Raw genomic sequence first — 23,594 nt, 5'->3', positions numbered from 1 at the left:
CGCCCGGCTGGAGCGGCCCGGGGCATGCCGGGAGTTGTAGTTCTGCCGCTCCAGCGTCCCGCCTGCGGCGGCGGGGCCGGCTTCCGCAGCCGCACTACGACTCCCGGCACCCCTCGCGCCACGCCGCGAGGAGCCCAGTTGAAGCGGGTGGCGGCGGCGGAGCGCGCCCCCTCCCCCCCCCGCTGAAAAGCCCCAAACCAAAACAAAAACAAACCGCCCCCCCCGCCCCCCGAGCCCACCGCCCGTGCCGAGCCCCGGACATGGCGGCGCCGGGAGGGGGCTCCGCCAGCTGCGGGTGCTGATCCGGCCGCCGCGTCCCCCTGCCCGCCCGTCCCTCCCCGCCCATGGGCGAGACATGGACTACGAGTTCAAGTCGAAGCTGGCGGCCGAGCGCGAGCGGGTGGAGGACCTGTTCGAGTACGAGGGATGCAAGGTGGGCAGAGGCACCTACGGGCACGTCTACAAGGCCCGCCGCAAGGACGGGTAAGGGCCGCGCCGAGAACCCCCTTCCAACCCCTCCCCACCCCCCCGCACCAGCGCCCTCCCCTCCTTCCTTCCCCTCTCTCCCTCCTCGGAAAGTTTCTGGCAGCGCGGGGGCCGGAGCGCGGAGCCCGCCCGGGTATCCCCCGCCCTGCGCCGGGAGCGGGCCCCGGTGCCCCGGCCCCGCGGATCGGCGCCCGGCTGCTCGGAGTCACGGAATCAATTAGGTTGGAAAAGACCTCTGAGATCATCGAGTTCAACCTATGACCGAACATCACCATGTTCAAGTAGACCGTGGCACTCAAGTGCCACATTCAGTCTTTCCTTAAACACCTCCAGGGACGGTGACTCCACCACCTCCATGGGCAGTCCATTCCAATGTCTAATCACCCTTTATGTAAGGAGCTCTACCTGATGTCCAGCCTAAAGCTGGTCCCGCTCTGCCCCGCTTCCCCCCGCCATCCCTGGTGGTGCGGTGTCAGCAGGCTGTGCCCTGGGGTCGTCGTTGCTTTTCACGCCGCGTTTCAGGTCGTCGCTTTCGTCTTTTGTGTGACCGCGTTCGTACTTTGACGTTCTGTTCCGATTACTGCAGGGGATTGGGAAGCGAGGAGCACCTGGCTCCCGACGGCTCCTCTCCGGGTGCTCCCTCCCGGGCGGCCCGGGAAGTTCCCGGGGCGTGTGTTGGTCCTTGGTGTGACCCCAGCCCCAGGTATCCCGCTGGTCCCAGTGCCGGGCAGGCTTGGCTTGATGGCCTGTCTGGGACGCTCCTTGCATGGCAGATCTCCATGAATGGCTCCTTGCAGGCAGAGCTGGTGGCTTCTGTCCAGTACCTACGCACAGGTGTGTCTCCATCAGCTTCCTGTGAGAGAGCAGGATACAGGTCCCTGTCCCCAAACACCTGGCTGGTGGATTGATCCAGAGAGGTCCTTTAGGCATTAAGCCCATGTATGTTGGCCAAGCAAGGTTTCTTTTCTCTGGGGAAAAGACAGCTGGCACCATGGGATAGGTACTCCGTGGATGCCATTTTCACGGTACTGTTAAGGGAGCGATGGAGAGCTAGGGTTGCCATTTGGGATTGCTTGGCTGGCATGCAGTTGTTGAAGGGGAGCAGTCCTGAGGCCTGAGCAAGGCTCTTATGCAGGTGTGGGTTCCAAATAGAATCTTCTGCTTTCAGAAGAGCCATTGAGCACTTTCTCACTGTGGTGTGTGCTTGGTGCACAGACATAGGCTGTGTTTGCAGACTGTTCCAAGCATACTGTAAGGCTGGATAAAATATACCTGCGAATTGAAGGTGGCTCCTTTCTATGAGAATGCTATAGGGAATAGCCTTCCATTATAGCCAACTGAAACTGAAGAGACTGAATGTGTAAAAATAAAATTTTGGAAGTGGTTAAGGGAATGCTGCTAGATTAATAGAGAAGTCCTGGGATTCTTTTGTAGGAGTAAATGGCATTCATATGTGTCTTGAAAATTTAAACTCAGAATTAAGTGGTTGTGGTATAAAAGTGATTAATAACTGAAAGGAAGATGCTAATTCTAGTGAAGGATTAAACACCGGGAAATGAGCTCTGATTCTGATTAGCTTGCTCTGCAACCTTAGGAATACTAGAGCATAAATAACTTGAAATATTAAGGCTTTTCCAGGTATTATAGCTGCCACTGAGCTCTTCCAATATTTTTGAGTTAAGTGGTCATGGTTTCTTCTTTTTCCTAAGTATTAGTTTATATATATATATATATATATATAGTTTATTAGTTTATATATATATTATATATAAACATATATATAATATATATATTATATATAAACATATATATATAATATATATATATTTTATATGTTATTTATATATATATATGTAAAACATACATGGGATATATGAAAAGAAATGGTAATAAAACCACCAAAAATGCTAGCTAAATGGTTTTTGCTGTTCTTTGGTATAGTAAGCCTAAAATTGCTGCCTATAAGAACAGTATAAGAAAAGGGAGAGCTTTGAGTTTACTGTTTTATGAAAAAAAAAAAAAGAAATTTGATGTTTGTTTTTAACTTACCTGTTTCACTTCCATCATTTGCAATGGAAAGTCATCACAGGAATTACACTGATGCTACAAAGCAGCATAAAGGACATGTCTTCAAAATCCCTACAATAATAGCAGTATGACAAGTGCAAATGGATAGTAAAGTAAAAGTAAATATGATAAAAAGATAGCTGATGTGTCAGAGCTGGGAATAATCAAAGGGAGACCTTGAGCCGCAAGAAAACTAAGTGGTAAAAGGAAGTGCAAAGTTTCAGTGCTGTCAGGTAGATTGACATGTAGTATAACATGGCACAGATTCAACTGTACTATGTGCTCAGAGGCTTTGCTTCATGAAGCTTGTGAAGTGGCTTATTCTTTCTCTTTTTTTTCTTGGTCTTCATTTTTGTTGGCATTGGTGAGTTCACTCTTAGTTGCTTTTGTGTAACTTTAGGTCCTTGGGTGAGAGTAAGATGTGAACAATTTAGGAAAAAATTAGAAAACAACTAAAATCATTAATAGAAGATGATTTCCTTGTAAACACCTAGCCAAAGTATATCTGAGGCTTGGAGGATATTTAGCATTAGTTCTTAACTTTAAGTGGTCTCATGAAAGAAATTAGCAAGAGAAATCTAGCAATGGTGCATTTTGTGTGCATATTGTGTGCTGATCACTGAGTGCTTTTGAGCCTCATGTAAAGGAATTCTTCTTTAGCTGATTGCAGAGGCTGTTTCAGTATTTCCAATTTGCAAGGCATTCCTGTATAAAAGGAATTCTGGCTTCTTGCTTCATATAGTCAATTTACAGGCTCAGGAGGCTGAGGGCAATAAGAACCTTGTAGCTCTGCAGAAATTCCACTGAGAACTTGTCACTTCATGTTTCAAAAAGTTGGCATATGAATTTTATGAAATAGTAAAATGTGTTTATATGGAGCTTGGCAAGCTGTTCGATAAAATGCTTGTAAAAAAAGTGGTTGTGTTGCTTAGATCTCCATGAATGGCTTGTGCATAAAAGCAGTTTTTTGACAAAGTAACAGCTTAGTTTGGCTTTTTCAGCCTAGAGTAGAATATTATTTGGGCATGTTTCTAGTGAGCTGACTGGTTTCTATGAAAGTTAAAAGATTTTTTCTTTTTTAAATAGACAGATCTGAACAATGTTGGTGTGACATGTGAATGCGCTGCATCATTATGCTTTTAAAGATGTTGAGCACCTGCAGCTTCTGTTCAGTTCAGTAGTGTTTGTATGGTCTGATGAGCTCTGGAGGTACTAGCTGTGTTATACATTCAGCTAAATTAGGCACCTGGGTTTACAGAGCTTTCATTAATACCGCTGTAGTCCAGAGGTGTAGAAAATAGGTATTTATATAAGCTGTCCAGTGCTTTATTTCATGTACGCTAAAACTGGACCAGTGACTTTAATGGGGGAAGTAATGATATAAGCCTCATGATTGCCATTCAGTCATCAATATTAAGTTTTTAGCTCTTTATGTAGTTGGAAAATCTGTCACCCTTTTTTTGTTTGTGTACTGCTTCAAAGCATCATGTTGACTTTTGCTAAGCATTTTTTTGGACACATTCATGTCTGTCTAATAAAGCAAAGAATGCAACTTTTGCAGTCATGGTTAGGAAAATTTAGTTTTGTTTTATGCCTTACCTCTTCTCATTATGTTCCTTGCCACTTCTTTGATCAAAATTTAAGCTACTATGTTGTGCTTAGTTGCTTCACTTCCTGTGTCTTCTCCTCGTATGAGAGGCAAGTTTTAGGATGAGTGAGGTTTGGAAATTCTGTTTGTTGTATATGCCTGAGTTATTTTCCTTTGCTTTTTCGAAATGATCAGTCTTTGAGCCCAGGCCACTGCAGAGTATTTTTGTTCCTTCACCAGGATGTCAGTCCACCTGCACCTGGATGTTTGCAAGAGTCAGCAAGCTGAAAAGATACCACTGCTGGTTAGTCAGGAGCACAAGGAATAGTGGGATACTTGAGTCAAGTAGAAAATAGGCCACTTTGTTCTTCATTGTGTAGCAGTGACAGAAGATGTAACGCTTGCAAAAGCTGAAATCTTCATGTGACTAAAACCTTTCTACTTACTGCTGCTTCTGCTTACCTGTAAACAAGCAATTGAGGTGGCTGCTTTCTCTCAGTCTTGGGCTATTTTGTGTTTTATTTTTCTTTGACTCACTATCTGGGTTTGAGCAACAGAGGTTATTATAAATATTACCTATATAGCTACTTGGAAAGAATTAAAAAAGTTTGTAGTTTTATTTTAATCTGTATATTTCAGAACACCTTTCAAAAAGCAAGTATGTGCTTTTTGATCTTGTTATTGAAGGAATGACAGAAATACCAAGTGATTGGCTTTCTAAACGATGGCAGTAGAAAGGCCAGGATTTTTACCCTGGGCAGTTCCCAGGCTCACTGCCAGCTCAGTAGCTGGCACTGCCCTGGTGGAGCCTCCTGCCATGTTATTCTTCGGCAAGTAAAAAAGGTTTGTCACTGCCCTATGCTTACAATGTAGCAGCTGAACCAAGTGTGTAATTTATATGCTACTGTAGTAGTATACTTTTGTAACTTGTCAGATTACTTTATTGTTACTGTACCTGTAACTTTTAAAGAGAGCTGGCATAAAACAGGTTTCACCTTAGTTGCCAAATACGGAATTCCCTTTTGAAGACTGGGCAACAGTGATGCAAGTCCAGAAATACCACTGTGGAATACAGGCATAGGAAGGGGAAGACAAATGAAATATTCTTTCCCTCTTCTCTCTCCTATTTTTCAGTACTGTAAGCTTGTAACTGAAGAGGAGAGTCTGTTTTCTTCCTTGGACTGATACTGGTGTGCAGAATCATTAATGTAAAGTTCTTAACTGACAGCATCCAAGTCCACATAAGAGTTGAGTGCCCCCTTCCTGGCAGTGTTCAAGGCCTGGCTGGATGGTGCTCTGAGCAACCTGGCCTAATGAAAGGTTTCCCTGCACATGGCAGGGGCATGGAACTAGATGATATTTAAAATTCCTTCCAACCTAAACTGTTCTATGGTTCTATGAAAGGCAAGACATGGGGAGAGAAACAAGGATGAAGTGCATAGCCAAGGCAAGTATATAATCTTGACACAGGGATGCTGCTTGTGGTTATGGCCATGTAAACTTTCATTTGTTTTAGCTTTTTTATTTGAGGAATCTTTTTTGTTTGAACTGGAAGTGGACAAATATTGATTAAGAGAGAAAAAAAAATAGTCTGCTATGAAGCATGGCTCCATTGTAAAAACAGAATTTCTTCTGGGGCAGCTCGGTGTATTTGGTATTTCTGCTAATATTGTAACATTGTTCAGTGGTTGCACCTGGTCATGGTGGTGGCTCAGGTCACTCTGATGGTGGAAAACTGAAAGTGTAGAAGAGGTAAAGGTAATCTGCTTGATCTCTTAAATCAGTATTTGTATAGAAATTATTTGTGTACTGTTCTCCCCATATTCTTATTTTGTAAAACTTAAGTAATTTAAATTATGTAGCAGGGGTGTGTCAGGAGAGGAAACTTGCTCTCAAGTTAGTTAAATGCTGCAAATGAACAATGTTGGTGGCAAAATCACAGGGGAATGAGGACGTGTACTGCAGTTGCATTTTCTCTTAAAAGAGAAGCAACTCACTGATGAGGCAAACATACTCTCTTGAACGTGAAACTGGAATATTATGTACCAATGCAAGTTGATACTTGTAAGATATTTGAGATTCTATAATAATTTATATCTTTGAAGTTTCTTATTTCCTCTATTTGATGTTGCCTTGAACAAAAGTAATTTGAATGTTGAGCTGTAGTTGTTGGTTACTAATATAAACCTGTCGCAGGCTAAATCACAGAATTATTGACTGAAGTCAGAACACAATGTATTTGATCCTAAACAATTACTTCTCTCTGCAGGAAAATCTCTTATCAGTTATGGTATCTGAAAAGCTGTGGTTTGCTTCCCACTTTCATATATTTTTTTTCCCAATGAAACTTCTTATCTTGAGGAAGGTAGAATGACTGAAGCTGTTGATGCCTTGCTAAAATCTCTCAAAAGCTCAGAAAAGCCAAATACTAGATTTACCTGCAAATCCTGAAAATCCTCTTAACCAATGAGTGCTCTCAATATGTGTGAGGAGGAGCAGCAGAGCTAAACCAAACTCGTCTAACTAGTTGCCTGCAATGCATACTAATAGAAAAGTCCCCAATCTAGGAAGAGATAATTAGTACTTCATATCTGTGCCTTAATGAGAGTTGCTGTTGCAACTACACCGTGGCTTTGCTTCCTGCCCAAGAGGATAGTGCAAGTGGTGATGAGTAATTTTTAATGCTTCCCACAGGCTCTTGCATATGGTCTCTCCCATGGCTATTTTGTACTTTCTTCTGTTACTCTCCCTGAAACTAAGTGCAGAAATGAGCTGTAAAGCCCATCATCACCTTTCAGAAAGCAAACAGCATTTGGCTGATGTTCCGTCTGCTACTGTGGCAAGCACAAAGGTGGTGTGGTGGCAGTAGGAGCTTGAGGAAGAAAGGGGGTCAGTAAGATGTAGAAGGGGTTGTGTTTGAGAGAAACAGATGACAGTTTTTGCCAAGCTTGCAGAGGAAGAGTTGTACATAAATTAGCCCATCAAATGTGAAGGAAAAACTCTCAAAGTTTAGTGGGTTTTTTTGTTTGTTTTTTTTTTAAAAGAAATGAAGAGGGCAAGAAGCTTCCTGTTACTGAGTGAGGGGGTTAAGAGTTTTCCAGTAGTGCTGCAGGAAAAGGAAGTAAGAGTTTGAAGGAGAAGAAGAGATTCTTTTCTGCCCCCCACCTGGTAAGAAAGTGCAAAGCAAGATAGACTAGGGACTAGGTCAGAAACTAAATACTTTTCATGCGAGCTGCTTGACATAGTAATTTAATATGTTGTTGAATATCTGGGTCATCCAATCTGACATGTTATATTGTGGGTAGAAGTGTAGAGGTGTTTTTCATAAATTTATTTCCAACACAAGTATTTTCTCATCATGTATGATTTAAAAAGGAACCAAAAAAATCAGCAAAAACCCCTAAGCCCCAGAAATTGCTGTGATTCATAAAGCTGCAGATGTGTTTTCACAAGTAACTAAAACTTCTGTGGAATATCCTAACCAAATTGCACTAGAGATTTGCCAGTAATGTTAAACTTTCACCTATGTTCTGAAAATACATACTGAAATCCTGTTTGCCTCTTCTGTGGCCCTAATCAAGCTCATGATTTGCATAGACTTGGGTCAGAAGGTACTTTTTTCCTCTGTTTGTAAGAACCAAGTTTTGTGTTGTGCAGTGACTCTGTTTGCGTGCGCTTGCTGCTGCTTTATGTTTGGTCCAGAAGGTACGGTCTGTGCGTGTGATTGGGAAGGGATTGTTAGCAGCAGTGATAGGCAGCCCTTACATTCTGCTTCCAAAGATGTGTCGTTCTTTGAGCTCCTTTGCTGGCATTTGAGAACCAACATACACTGCAGTTTTTTGGTTTGGTTTTTTTTTTTTTAACTGAAACGAAGTGTTAGAACTTAAAGAAGATTTGTTTCAATAACAGTGCATTTGCTTGAAGGAATGCTGAAAGTGGTCCAGGACAACTGCATTTAGAATAAATTGGCTAACTCAGTATGTGACTTTAGGAAATAAAGAACAGTTTATTCTTGTGTAGCAAATACAAGAAGTTTATTGTTTTGACTTGACTTGAGTTTCATATTTTCTAAATAACATAGGTTTGTAAAAGACCCCAGCTCTGGGAGCTTGGTTTACGTGGTTTGCTTGAGTGTAAGTTAAATGACTGATAGATAACAGTGGTAGTTGTGATGATACTAGAAATCATCATACCTCTTATGAAGTTCACTGTCTCAACAGATTCAAGAAGAAAAAAATGCAGAAATATTTTAAACCAAAATTGCTGTTGTTGACGAAGTCCAGGGAGAGTCTTTAGCTCAACTGAAACTTAACTTCTATATCTGAATTTTTTATTAACTTTTTTTTTAGACTTTTCTGTGGGAGCATAATCCTTTCATTTAGTGGTAGGAGTTTGTTTGAGAGAGTTTATGAAATACTAGTGTATCTAATAGGACTGGGAGGGAAGAAATGTTGTAGAGATAGTGTCAACTGACCTATACAAAATAGGTGTCTGTAAGTGTGGGTTGGGTTTTTTGGTTGGTGTGTTATGATTGGGGTTTTTTATTTTTTATCCTTTATTTAATTTTACTTTATTGGAAAGCAAAACTGACTTTTCTGCTTGTGAGAAAGATTGAAGGAGCTGAGATTACTGAAAGAGTGGATCTCTGAAGGACATTAGTCATGTTTGCTTCTGTTGTTCCTGGGATTAGCAATCTTTAAAACAATCTTTTCAGATGTATAACTGCTTGTTTCTCCCTCAGTCATCTATTTTCTACAAAATTCATGATTCTGAAATACTCTACAGTTGTTCATCTTGTAGATGAAATCACACTGAAGGTAGGCTTTCCAATAGGCAGAGCAGTGGCCATAACTTTCTGTGTGTGCTGGGAGTGTCAGGTTACACAGTTAAGTATCAGGGTTCTGGGCTTAATAAAAGTACAGATATGAACTGGGGACAGTCTGAGACAGTGTGGCTTTAAATATGTGTTCCCATAAAGTGGGCCTCGTGTGTGGCATGATTGTTTTTGGGTTTTTTTTCACTCTTTGCTGACTTAAGTAGAAAATGCTATTGATTTCTTTCTGCAGTCAAATGAAAATAAGAGTTATAGGCAATTGTCTTGGAGGCAGAAGCTAAATCTACTGGAATGGAAACCACATCTGGAGGTATGCTTCACTATTTTGAAGCAATGTATCTGCTTTCCTCATGCATTAGTTGAAGGAAGAATCAATCCTTTTTATGTGGCCAGAAGGTTTCCTGCCTCTTTTGTCCCTCCTATCTTTTGCTGTCTTTATTAGAGCACTTGGAAGCATTCACACAGGTAATGCTGGGATTCTGCTCTGGCTGCGATTGTCCTTGACTTTCCCACCTCATTGGTAATGATGTGGGCCCTGAGAGCCTGAAGAGATAGGAAGGCCACTCATGCGTGACATTTTTAGCAGCATGTTTGGCTCTGAAGTCGGTTGTTTTGAGAGAGATACTTCTTACAAGACACGAATTCTGCACATTCAGAGGTGTTTAGAGAAAATTCTCACCTGTGTTAATATTCCATGAATTATCATGGATTCATGCTAACATTTAACACCTTGCACGTTCAAAAATGCTGTGTTTGTTGCTTGGGTTAATTATCATCAGTGCAACTGACAGTGGGTGTCAGCTCATGTCTTTGAATGTGTCTATTCCTGAAGCAGAGTTTCTGTATCAGTTGTTGTCTTGTTCTCTAGGGCATTGCAGACTTCAAAGTTAGCTTGTGTTCATATCTTTTGATTAAAACCAGTCATTGTACTGGATAACCAGTTGTTCCTTTGCCCAGTTCTGTCATGCTTCAAATGAGAAACAGAGGTAGACAAATTGCCAAATTTAACTTGACCTTCAGAACAACCAAAAGACCAGTTACGAGTTGAATGCCATTTATTCTACTTTTAGCATGACTTCAGTGATAGGGAAAAAACAGCATAAAATTTCATCAAGCGATGTTCTTAAACCTCAGATTGTGACAGAAGCCTGTTCTGACTATGGGACATGTAATTCTAAAATTCAAAGGAAGCAGAATGCCCCTCCCTTTCCTCAGGAACAGATATGATAGCTGACTAAAGACCTTGTTTGTTGTTGAGAAGTAGCAAGGTTGTCTTAGTGGCTGGAATTAAGACCTCTATCTTGGAGAAATCCTAATTCCCTGACACTAAAGTGGGGAAAAAAGTGGACATGCTCCATTTTTAAAAAAATCGTCAAAAATTACGATATCTTTTTACATTTGAGACTGAATTAAATTAAACCTTGTGGTGACTTTTATAGAGTTTCATTTGAGTCCTTATACCTTATTGTGAGGGTGTTTCTGCAGCTTCACAACTTTTCAGCTGTAACAAATGTGCTCTGTCTCACTCTGACCAACTCAGCCCGTTTGAAATTTGGGTCTTGCTTCTTATTCATTATCTGGGTGCAGCCTTTGTACCTAAAGGCTAATTTACCACCTAAAAATTACATCTACATTGTGTTAGCAAGCTTCCATGTAGGTCTGGCTTTGAGTTGAAAATTTCACTGAATTTGTGGTAGGTCTCTGGTAAATCTGGGCTTCCATGTGCTTTAGGGGAAACATTTGATGATGTCATGTGTCAGAAAAGGAAAACTGAGTAACTACAGCTTTTAGGCTATTGTCCTTCCGTTCGGTTTTACATTGAGTCAATAATTCTGTTTATTCTGCTTTAGGCAAACCTAATGCATTATAGGGATTTAGACAAAAATCTGCACCTGGTATTTCAAACATGTTCTTGGTAAAAGAGACCTCAAAGAAATACAGGCTTCCTACTATTTGGTGATTTGATAGTAATTTCCCACCTATCAAAGTTGCAGTATTTAGCCAGATTTAGCATTACACAGAAAGAGCTGTGATGCACATTAAGCTGGACTATGTAGTTATGGTATGGCTTTATGACTTAAAAAATTCCAAAACCAGACCGCTCATTTCTTCACAATTATAGTTAGTCACAAGTATTCTTCTTAAGTGATTTTATGAAGCAAATGGCAGATTCTTTTTTGGCATAGCCTTAGGACCCTCTTTCTATGAACTTGGTATGTAATTTACTGACTAAAAACCATTTGCTTCCTCTTTATTTCAGTGGTATTTTTCTCCTTGCTGCTGCTGTTCCTTGTTTTAAGGTAGCAAATCCTCCCATGTGGTACCCTTTCAGGCAGGGAGGTATTTCCTAAATCTCTTCATTATCTGTAATCACGCCTGTCTGTAAAGAAATAAAATCAAGTGCAGAAATAAAATCTATCCTCTGCTTAAATATAGCAAATGCTGGAAGAAGCTACCTGGAGCAGCAGAATAATTTTACAGCTTTCAGCGTTTAATGTGAACACTTTACTTTTTACTCTTACAAACAGGCTGTCAAATCTGCTTACCCCAATCTGCTATGACCATACTTGTATGAAATTCACAGTTCTCAGTCACTCTAGATACTTTGGAATCAGTCTAATTTTAGCAATGGCAACAACCCTGTAGCTGGTTGAGGTCTCTGAATTTTCATCAATAAGTTTGGTGTGAGGGTGGCTGTGACTGAAGCTGTGCTCTCTTTCCTTGCAAATGCAAAGTTTTATTATAGTGTGAAGGCTGAATTTTAATAGATTAAGGTTAGTAAGATTTCCTGTGGTCTGGTATTACAGAGATCTTAAAGACTGTCTGTGATGTGAAATAATACAAAATTTTTGTTAACAGTTAGAAGGTATTTATGTTACAAAGATTTGCTTTTAAATTTCTGAATTAGAAACTACTGGAATAAAGAGAAGAGGATATGGTTAGGTTATGTGTAATGGTGCTGAAATAGTTCCAGTCTCCTCACATTAAGAGACCTCTACTCCCCCCTCCCAATTTACTGAAACCATAGCTGGGAAAAGGCATCTTTTTTAAATAGCAGAAAGCCTTATCAGTGCTCAGATTCAGTTTCTGTCCTTTTAATCAGCTATCTTCTCATGCATAAAGAACACATCATCTATGTTAGGTGAAGATTGTGAGGATTTATTGGTATTTAGCATCTTTTGTGAGGCTCTGTGGAAGCAGGCGATGTCAAGGGCATTGTGTTTAATGTCAAGTGGCTTGGCATCACTTTAAGAACTTGCCTTGTTCCTTAACATGCACATTTCCCCCTGAGTTCAGAAACTGGTTTACAGAGGAGTAAACAAGGAAAAGGATAGCCATATCACTAGTGTGATTTAGAGATACATCTGGGGTTGTTCTACAGATTATAAAGCAAAATCTGTTTCAGTTTCTCACAGGGTGCTGTGATAACAGAGTGTCTATTAATAATCTGATGCTGTTGGTACTTTTAATATGAACTCTTTTAGTATGACTGGGACATGGCAGATTTTCCAGCAGGTGAAACTGCGTATAACGGTTCTGCTGCCTATTTCTCATAGTGTATGTAGTGAGAGTCAGATACCTTTTTAAAAGGCTAATTGTGGTAAACAGTTGTTCTGTATTTTAACGTCTCTGCCAATTTATAGTAGACAAGTTCAGGATGCCAATTTCAACAAAAAAATTTTCTATTTTCTTGAAAAGTTTTTTTTTAACCAACCAACAAAAAAATAATTATTTGAAAAATTCACAGACTGCATTATGATTACCAAGTTAGCCTTCTTTTGGTGTGTATTTATACCACCTGACATTGGCAAGTCTATGAAATTATTGGAAAACGGAGTAGGAAACCATACAGCATTCAGGAATTTGGTCTTGTTGCATTTTGAGAAGCGTAACATCTAAAATGACACACAAACGTCTGCCTTTTGGATGTGTTTTTAGGTTGTTCCAAAGGGTTTAATGGGTAGACTTTAAGTCTTGGAGGTAGGAGCAGATAGAGAGAAGTGCTGCCTTCTTGTGTTATTGTGTGTAGATACTGAGCTATCTGGTGTCATCTGGTGTTTGGGGTGAGACCTAGTGGAGTTTAGTAGGTGTCATCAGGCAGTGACACCAATGAGCTGAGAAGCATTTAAGCCCCTTCTTGAAAATTGAGATTATAAGGACTTGAGACAAAAAAAAATATTCAGAAATGCAGTATTTCTGTAGCATATTGTCTCTATTCCAAAAAGCTTTTCCCTTTTGTTTACCTGGATCAGGTTTGGAGATTCTCTTTTCATTCTAGTTCTTTTTAATATTAGTATAGTAGAGACTGTCCTGTTTGATATAAGTTTGTTGCATTGTTCCCACTCCTCAAGTTTACTTGTAGATGTTTCAGATAAGATACAAACTCAGCTTTTAAAGATTGAATAGTTATTGCCTGCTGGGGAGGTTGATTTACCACCCTGCTGTTGTCCACAAAAATCGGATTTGTTATGGGCAACAAGCCAATAACTACACACTCAAGAGAGGCATTGATTATTTTATTTCAGAGTTCTGCAAGCCTGGGTGCCCAGTAGAATTCCACAAATCAAGCACAACAACTACCTTTTACTCTTTATACATGTCATCAAACAAAGGAATTAGTGTTCATTGGCTACAAGTTACATAATCCTTGTATTAATTAGTGTTCTGTCTTCTCTTGGTTAATGATTCTCTCGCTTCTCATGCTAATCAGTCCCATGGTGTTTCTCTTCTTTTGGGCCGATGGGTTTTTGGGTCGATGAGTCGGTGGTTGGGATCTCCCCCTGCAGAATTACCTTTTACCTGGTCAGAGCTGATTCAGCACAGTTGCTGGGTAGGGTTTATTAGTTTGTTCCTCATCTTGGGGATTCTGTCAAATGTCCTTGTGGCCCATAAATTCTGCATTCTTTGTGTCTGCTGTCAACGATATATCCTTCTTCCCAGCTTTGCTAACCTCCCTCTAGGTGTGAGATGGCTGAAACCTGTCAGGCCCTAAAGCTTAACAAGGCATTTCTACCAACAAGTAATTTGTCTTTGTAACATCTGGACATCACTTAGAGCTTGTTGTCTGCTCTCTGTTTCACAGATTAAATCTTCCTTCTTGTTGATTAGGTTTGAAAGTGTACAAAGATCAAACATTAAAGAACATCCTTTCTTAAGAAAATTTTACATATTCCACATTTTGCAACACTGCCACTAAGAGGAAAGCCCAGGTCCAGGTGACATACATGTCTGCTCTTTCTGTATGAGAAGTCCTTTCCTGTGACCGGCATATGTGATGTTCTGTCTGCAACACCAAGAAAGTTCCCACTAAACCTCTGAGGGATGCATCAGCACAGAGGCCAGCTATGCAGTCACAGACATTACTGAAACTCTTCACAATACCAGAATGAGGTAAACACCTGCTGATTTCATCCATTCATGGCCAAAACCAGCCAGTTGTAGTTCATGTCGTAGTGACCTTGTCTGGGTCTGGGTTGTAGGAACAGCCTGTAGCTGCTGTGAAGTTTTAGCTGCTGCCTGTGGATGTGAAGGAAGACAAAACCTAAAGGGCTGATGTTGTCGTGGATTTCTTTTCAAATTTCTGCTTACCATCCTTACTGTTTTACATTTTGAGTTTCTCATGTAGGTGTTAAAATGAACTAATGTAAGTGCATTGAAATGCAACATCTATACTGCTGGCTAGAAATAAATTAAGATCCACCTGGAGATTCACAGCTTCTGTCATTTGTGACTGGCTGCCACATGGATGAAAAGAGCTGGCTGAGCTGCTGACTGGATAGGCTTGATATGTTTGGAGGATAGCGGTAAAAGAAAATTACTTCCTAGTCTGGTGAAGAACATGCACCCTAAAGACACCATGTGTGGATTTTTTGATCTTGTAGTTCTTTTGGCTTAGTGACTGCTTCTATATCCATAAAAACACTAAAATATAAGAAATCACTACTTTTTTGAAAGGATTAGGTCCCTTTTTCTAGTCAGTCATAGGCATCTTTTCTGGTAGTTACCTTTGTAAGGGGCTATGGCCATGTGCTGAGTACAGGATTAAATCCATGAGCAGCTTGCCTAAGGTAACCAGTGCTGAGCATGATGGATTTAGTGGCTTGGCTGCCACGTCGCAGATGAGGTTTTCAGTTAGTTTCTAGTTGTACTTCAGTGTCATGGTTTTGCCTTTTGTCAGGGGGGAAAAAGTTTGCAACTCCTTGTGATCTCCTGCTAAGTGATTAACTTAATGCTGTCTGGCAGCAATTAAACAAAGTGATGAGAAGCTAACCAGATTCATGTATGGACATTGTGTTCCAGGCAGTACTGTGAAGGACACTGAACTCCATAGTGTTCCCAGGCTTTGTCCTACAAAGTCACAAATACTGAAATTCCATTATTGTTGTTAAAAGGGTGAATTTTTGTTGTTTTCTATTACTTTTTTTTCTAGCTAAGTCTTAAAATGGTTTTATGGTGCACTTCTTTTTCTTAAGAAAATGTGCCCTTTAATTATTTATGGTATTGTGCACTTAATTTAAGGCAGCTATTATTAGTATATACTGTAATGATAATATCTGTATTAACTGATGGGATAGTCACAGTTCTAGCTTCAGAGTGATTGCAGTCCTTCAAGCCAGTTCCTTGATGTGGATAATTAATTCTGAAGTTGGGATGTATGTTAAATTATCTGTGAATTCAAGAGAGACCATAATAGAAAGTTTTCAAATTTGAGTAATAGGGATAAAACAATTGTTTGAACCATGCAATATTTTCAAATCCTCCTATTTTTCTTATGGTCTTGGGCAAGTTGTTTCTAGTTTTCCATTCACTTGTTTGTAAATTAGTTTCTCATATGATGGGAGGTCTCTGAAGTACAATTGCAATAGTTAAGACAGTTTAGCTCCTTTGAAATGCTGTAATTATTCTAAATCTTCTGAACTGTATTCTTTTAAAGTGAATTCGGTACTTTGTTCTTTCCAAAGCATTTGAAAGATGGAAACTGGAAGTTTTACCCAGAAGAAGCAGTAATCATATTTTCATTTTCTGTATTGAATACAGCAGCTAGACATCAACCACTGAATACCATTTTTTGGGGCAAGAGGACAGAGTTTTCCTTTGCACAGCACAAATTAAAATATTAACATATTAATATTAACCTTAAGGTTTGCAGAATGGTGAGGGAGAAACACTTGAAGACCAAGTTTTTATAGTGGAGCAATGTTCTCAATACTTGCTGGCATGTATGAGGACATTTGTGTTTGGGTGCTGCCTATGGCAGTCTGAAATACCAGTTGGGAAGTTTTCAGGAGGACAGTATCTAATATTGGCAGTGTCATTTTGGTGAAAAGTTAATCCATCTTAGAATAGCATAAATGGTAATATTTCTGAAACTAGAAGCAGTGCTGATTTTAACCTTTAAACCCCTAGTTTTGGATAAGGGAGCTTGAAGTGTAGAGAAGCTTTGTAGTGGTGTGATGTGGTGCTTGTTTTATCAGGCAAATTCTTCTGCATCAGTTTTGAAAAGCTTTAATAAAAATTGTTAACTCACAGCTTCCTAAAGTATGGGTTCCCTTTGAGTGCTGCTTTGCTATGTTTTTTTTCTCAGAATGGTGAACACATTGCCACCATTAGCCTGGGGTGGCTATTTGATTGAACCTGCTTGATTAAACTTGATCTGTGCCACTTGCTTCCTGCCCTCAGACAAACTCCCACACAGTTGGAGGTTAAGATCTTCAAGTTAGTTAAGCTGTTCCTGAGACAGTGTTTCTGTGGACCAGATAAAAATGGTTATGGGCAAAGACCTTGCTTTCTGCTTGCCTACCCCTGGCACGGGTGCCTTTTGCCTCATACCAGAGCTGTGTGGTTTCTGGTTGTTGTTTGGATTTGGTATTAACTTGATCATGCTTGCTTCACTCCATTAAAAAATGTACCAATCTAGGATCTGTCAGAAAAGGATTTATAAAAACTTTCCTGCTGTGTAAGTCTCTACAATTTCTTGAAATGTGTTCAGAGTTCACTAGAGCTTTTCTGAAATGAAATATAAATACTTTCCCCTGTCTCAAGTGTTTCTTGATAGCATTGGTCTTCAGGGAGTTGAACAGTGTACATACCTATCACACACACCATTTAATATTATTTGTTGAATTCTTACAAGTGGGGAAATAGCTAATAAAGTACCTATATGTTCTTTTCTTTGGACACTTCACTGAATAACCAGAATTGTGTGTTTTGTCAGATTGTACTGGCTGACTTGCTTTTGAAGTTTCGAATATATTTATTTCTTTCTCAAATTATCTTGAGTGAAAAATACTATGAGCTAAAATACCACTTGGACATCTTTTGGAAAGTGCTTTAATTACCTACTATGTTTGCATAATAGGGACAGTTAACTTTGGAAAAGTATTCATAAAGACTTGCATTTCTGCCGAAGCAAGTAAATAATATTTAAAGGAGGCTGTGTTTATTATTCCAAAGCTGTTGGTTAAAAAAAAAAAAAAAAAAAAAAAATTGTCAGGTTGAGAATATGATCTCTTTGGAGTTCTTTATCCTTGCCACCCATTTATTATAGATAAGCATTTCATTATCCCTATTTTTGCTCATTTTTTACAAAACCAAGTATTCTAGAACTATCTGGGTTGCAGCTCAATAAGACTGCCTCCTTTTCCCACATGCCATAATACCTTAAGTTGTTGGATTGTTTGGGGTTTTTTTTAAACATCTTTCATAATTTCTTGTTTGTATCTTGAAATCCTGCTTGGAGTGGCTGTCTGTCAAGTGTCTGACAGCCTTGCTGTGGCGGTGGTGTTCAGCAGTGCTGCTGAAGGCAGTGTGTGCCAGGTGTCATGCCCGGTCTCTGCAGTGACCTTCACTCTCTGGAGGTCTGAGTAACTGGGTGCAATGCTTTGCATGTAGAACTAGTTCAAGGGTGGCCATATCAGTGTGGTCCTGTGCCTGGCTTAGTAGATGTGCCAAAAGAAGGATGTGGTGCAGTGCTGTAGTGACAACATTGCTTTGGGATTCCAGCCGACAGTAGTCCATGGGATGGATTGTGCTGCAAAGTTTAAACGTGACCATAGTTTAAAAGCCATGATCAGTTTTATGTGTTTAGAGTTCGTTTTGGTTCTGCAGACAATATAATTTTGTATTCACAGTCCCTGTAAGCAACCTGAGTTAATGGAGTTGGTACTTTGCAGTGTATGGAAATCCTCTGCATAGATAGCAGGACCATGTATAAGAGGGGATGGGCATTTATTATTTACTGTTTAAAATTTGGACTAATTAATGAAATAAAAAACAATTTCTGTGAGATAAGGTGTGATCTTATTACCTGTGAAGTTACATGTGTTATCATGTGTAGCTGGAAAACATCTGGGATTTTTCTTGTTAAACTTCTGTTTCCAAGAGTGTAGCTCAGTGTTAACTATAGACGTGCATTGAGGGTTTAGCTGCTACTGAAAATTACTGAGAATAATGCTTGCCTGTGGTTACTAATCATATGTGTAGATGGCTATTATTTCTAGTTATCTCATCCTGTCCCCACATTTTTCCACTCAGTCACTTCTCATCCCATGAATTTTGGAGGGAGAGGGTGTGGAGGAAGGTGGGAAGCAGGCTGAAGCTGGCAGGACACAGGCTTGGAGTTCAAAGCCAGAGAGACTGAAGCAAGTACAAACTGAGAATCTTTCTGTGTGGCAAAACAAAATGGTTTGGGACTGGAAGAAAGGCAAACTGAGATCTACCAGAAATGCCATGGGGAATTTGGATAGGGGCTTGTGGCTTGTTGAATTGTAGCTAGTGAGTCTGCAAAGGGGCATCAACACTGTGGGCATCGATGCCTATCAACATCTGTCAGTGACAGCTGAATCCTGCAAAACCATGCTGTAGTCTGGTTCTGTTATATCGTGAGAGGTTCAAGATTCTACCTGATTTTCTTGTTCTTTTGGTGGTCCCTCTAAATCACTTCAAGCTGTGGTTATTTAAAAGGATAGTACAGTGTTTGGGCTGAACATTTTCTCATATTCTGGCTTTGTATATCAGAGCACACAGTTTCACGTGCTGTGTAGCGATCTGTCAGTAGCCAGTGCTTATTATATAATTAGTTTAAAATAGTGGTATTTCAGAAATAAAAGTGGATTAAGAGTGGTTCATAAAAAAAGGAAAAAAGCTTGCAGTTCCCGGATATTTCTAGGGAAGTTCTCCAGGCATGGGATATGTCTGTGATGTTTTCACAGTAGTAGACAGCATCCTGGAATTTCAGGGAAAGTGTCCTCCAAAATTCTGTGTTTGCAGTTATCTGCAGATATTATGTCTGTTTTCAGAGAGAAATGGATATAGGTTAACCAAGTCTTTCATGAAGAAGTTTTTGTTTGGGAACTGTAAAAAAACTCGCTTTTCATATCAAAATGTAATTTATGCATAAAAGCAGATTGGCTTTTCACCTTCTTGATCCAGACCAAATTTAAGTGTTTCATCATTATACTTATAATGATTGGTGTAATGTAAGTAAGAGCTAAATATATTTTTCTTTCTCTCTTTTTTTTTTTTGCATGTGTGTACAGAAAAGATGAAAAGGAGTATGCACTGAAGCAAATTGAAGGTACAGGGATATCCATGTCGGCCTGTAGAGAGATTGCAGTAAGTGTACATAAACGGAAGTATTTTTACTGACATTATTACTCAACAGGTATTTTATTTTCCTAGAATTAATTAACATAAAGATTATCCAAATGTTTTCTTTAAAGTATGCAAGCATGGAAGTTTATTCAGATCTGAGCCTTTTTAAGGAGCTTTTAAAATCATAATTTTCTTTTAGTTCTTTCCAGGTAATAGTAATGCCTCTTTCTGATATAACTTTGTTTCATCTTCTTTTATGTGTTGAGAGGGAAATAAATGTGAACTTCTAAATGAAGACTTACTTTAAAAAGGAATGTTTTTAAAATGACTTGAAAGAAAAAGATTCTGAAAGATTACAACTACCATCAGAAGTCCACTTACTAATAACATATTTTATTTTAGACTAATGGTAGCTTGTTGTTCTTCAGTATCTGAGAACAGTTTGTTCTCCTCATTTCTTATTTGTTTTTTCAAGTACGGAGAAATTTCATAGCAAAATGAAAAACAGCTTTAATTGTATTTTTATTACATGTGTCTTCTATTACATACCTATCATTCCTTCAAATTTGGTAAAAATTAAGTGTTTGTATATGAAGGTAGAATTTGATCTTTAATTTTTTTTATGTCTGAAAATGTGCATTTTTGTGTCTGAAAATGCTGGATACTGAGCAAAATTTTGTAATGCAAGTATTTATTGCATTGCAAAAGAAGTGCACTTGCTTGATTAAATATTTACCTTGTCTTAATTCTGTCGCTATGCAGCCAGCTGTTGAAATGTATCTTAGCATTGTGTCTAAAGCTTTTTATAGTCTGTCAGTGTTGCATTGAAATACAGCATCCAGATATGCAATGCAGTGTGAGGCATTAGAAAGTTATAATGTCCATGAACTGAACAAATGACTGGATTGTGTTTAGTGGTGTGTCCATGGTGATTCTGTATCAAGAGACTTAACAGATAAAACTGCTATCGTTTTAAAGTGTTTATCACTGTATGGTCAAGGTCACTTGTGGATTTGAGAGGTGGCTGCACTGCTGTCAGTCACTTCACACAGGATTTACCCAGTGACCTTTTTTTGCTAATATTTCTGCCTTTGGAGGAAATAGGAAGTCCTCTTTTAACATCAGTGCTAGATTATATTCTTGCTACTACGAAGTCGTTTTTGACAGTATTGAGGGATTTTTGTTTCTTGGATTCTTGTCCTTTGTTTAAATTGTACTGCTATGGAGATGTGTGGATTAGTCTGAAGGAGACTTTCCTGTGGTTATGGTAGCACTGTGGTATACAGCTGGTTCTGTCTACCTGGACACAGCAATGTAAGGAAGGAGAGAGTGTCAAATTATGTTTTAACTCCCTTGATAAATCACTTTTTTTTTCCTTTTTTTTAATTAGTAAAGCTTTGTACAAAGGTCAGTACAGCTTGTGAATTTTGACATCTACTTTGTAAGTTACTTGACTACTTTCAGTGGTTCTTCTGGTAATTCTTCCTTGAGTTATACTTCACTCTTCTTCAAACCTTATTGTAAAACTCTGTAACCTGAGCTGATGCAGCACATTGGCATTTGCCTCAGTGAAATTTCAGGTCAAATACTAGAAATGTGAAAAAAGTAAAGATGAAATAGTTGAAAAACAAATACAAAGCTTTTGTCATACAGAAACAGGCCAAAATCAAGTGCATTTTGTATAAAGAGAAACAGACTTGTAATTAATTCATCAATAGCTTATGTTGTATTTGAAGTATTATATAGGTGACAAAGAAGGTAATGTTTACTGATTAAATAAAGATTATCAGCTTGGACAGAGGCCATTTAAAAAATGTCATGAGTAGTTCTTTCAGCATTTAACCCTTCCCCCGATGCCCCAGCAGCAAAACGAACCCACATCCCACTTTGGAAGATGAGACAATGACAGGGGCACCAGTGTACCTGGTTCTGTATGTGCATGTTCAGAATATTTTTAATAGTTCTATAATCTGAAGACACTTGACAAAAGTGTCAAGAAATATATTGCTGAACTGAAAGGCATTCAGTTTTACAGTCCAAGACCATTTCATGTGTCTTACTGCATAGATACCCATAATATGATCTGCTGGCTAACTTTCTCTAAAAGAAAAGGCAGATGACTCTTCTCTTCCAACATTACAAATCAAGTTGGCCAATTTTGCTTAGGACTTCAAAACCCATAAAGTTTCTCTTACCATTCTTCAATCATATGAGCTTTTTCAGGAAGGAGGTTTGTCAGTAAAAACAGCATATAGGCAGTTTTTCCTGTGGCAGGTGACTGTTGCTTTATTTCAACTGTAGGGTGATCCCTGCTAAAAGAATACTTATTTCAGCCAATTCTGTTGAATATGAAAGCATTAGAAAGGACTCTTTATACCTCAAAGAATTGTGTATGTGTGTAAAAACCTAATTAGTTCTCTGTAATTCAAGTGTGTTCTGAAGATAACTGAAATGCCAACTATTTATGTGTTCTTGTTATGAGGCAGATTATTGCTTGGCTTAAGCAACAGCATTTTTTGAAGAGCAGAGCTGTAAAATATGAATGAGAGTCGTGAAATACAGAGTTTCCATTTTTAGATGATTATTTAGTTAATGAATGTGACATTTCTTTCAGCTCAAGACTTGCATTAGCTTATTTTGGAACCTGAGGTTTGGTGAAAGGAAGACTTAAATTCTGCTGCTTTTGTGTTTTACATTATTTCCTTACCTTATCTAAGTAGCTTTTGTAGAACAAGAAGGGGAGACACAAGAAACAGACCAGAGGAGTATAATTTAAGGCTGTTTTTTAACTGTTGAATATCTTGGCCATCATCTGTTAAGAACCAATGGCTATGACTTTAAAAGTCTGCAAACAGGTAGAGGTAATGGAATTTGGTATCTGTTTATCAAAAAGCACCAGGGTAATACAGCTTTATCTGAGATTTCTTGTCCCAAAGGCTTCACTTCCTGTGAGAGTACACCCGTGTTAACTCAAGGACTTTGGTTTTCACAGTAAAGAGACTATAAACTTCTAATTGTGGATTTTGGGAAAAGTTAATTCAGCAAAAAGAAAAGTAATAAGCCTTTTCTTAGTTAGTGCCATTCACCAATCATGTAAATTGTAAATATATGTATATGTATCCTGTCCCTGAGCATGGAAGAATCAGTGCAATTGTTACTGGCTTATTTAGCCGGTATGATGAGGTTCAAGATCCTAAGCGAATGGAGTATGTCAAAAAGCAGAATCACAACCCTGGACTTTGGGAGAGCAGACTTGAACCTCTTCAGGTATCTGCTTGGAAATATTCTGTGAGATACAGCCCTGGAGAGAAGAGGGATTCAGGAAAACTTGTTGGTGTTCAAGGATCACCCTGTCCAAACTCAAGAAAGTTGCATCCCAGCAAGTGGGAAAGCAAGCACGGGCAACAGGAAGCCTGCATGGATGGGCAAGGATCTCCTTATTGAACCTGGACATGAAATGGAATTATATATGAATTGGAAGCAGGGATAGGCAGAAGTATAGAGCTGCTGTTTGATCTTGCAAGAACAGGGGTTAGAAAAGCCAAGGCTGACATGGAGTTGAGTCTGGCAAGGGACCAGAAGGGCAACAAGAAAGGATTCTAAAAGTACATGAATATCAAAAGGAAGACTAAGGAATACATGAGCCTGCAGCTGAATGGGAATAAATGGTATGGAAAAGGCCAAGGTACTCAATAATTTTTTGCTTCTGTGTTTACCGGTAAGTCCAGCCTTCAGGAGCCTGATGCTCTTGAGACCAGGGAGAAAGTTGAGGAAGGAAGACTTACCTTGGTGGAGGAGGTCGAGGTTAGGGAGCACTCACAGTGGACATACACAAGTCTGTGGCACCTGATGAGTTGCACCTACAGGTGCTGGGAGCTGCTTGGATTTCATTATGAGACTACACTCAGTTATCTTAGAAAGATAATGGTGAATGGAAGAGAGCAAATGTCATTCCTGTTTCCAAGGAGGATCAGGGGAACTACAAGTTGGTCATCTACACCTTAGCTGCTGGGAGAGTGATGAAGG

The 23,594-nt window shown here is 39.4% G+C and overlaps 1 protein-coding gene across 2 annotated transcripts in view; it reads left to right on the top strand.

Annotated features, from left to right (window-relative positions):
• Window positions 1-334: 334 nt before the first annotated feature.
• Window positions 335-23,594, top strand: part of CDK19 (cyclin dependent kinase 19) — a 125,997-nt gene continuing 102,737 nt past the window's right edge. The window contains exons 1-2 of one of the 2 annotated variants that reach the window (XM_042016356.1): window positions 335-433; window positions 19,514-19,589. In XM_042016356.1, coding sequence (XP_041872290.1) covers window positions 345-433; window positions 19,514-19,589 — 165 coding nt within the window. In that variant the 5' untranslated portion in view covers window positions 335-344. Of the gene's footprint in view, window positions 484-19,513; window positions 19,590-23,594 lie in introns of both variants that reach the window. The other variant, XM_042016355.1, reaches the window with a different exon arrangement.

Source organism: Corvus kubaryi, unplaced genomic scaffold, assembly GCF_017639235.1.
Source record: "Corvus kubaryi isolate FWS band 111438036 unplaced genomic scaffold, C.kubaryi_AGA036_p1.0 split3-73, whole genome shotgun sequence".
NCBI classification, from domain to species: domain Eukaryota; kingdom Metazoa; phylum Chordata; class Aves; order Passeriformes; family Corvidae; genus Corvus; species Corvus kubaryi.
This window is presented reverse-complemented; position numbering and strand designations above follow the sequence as displayed.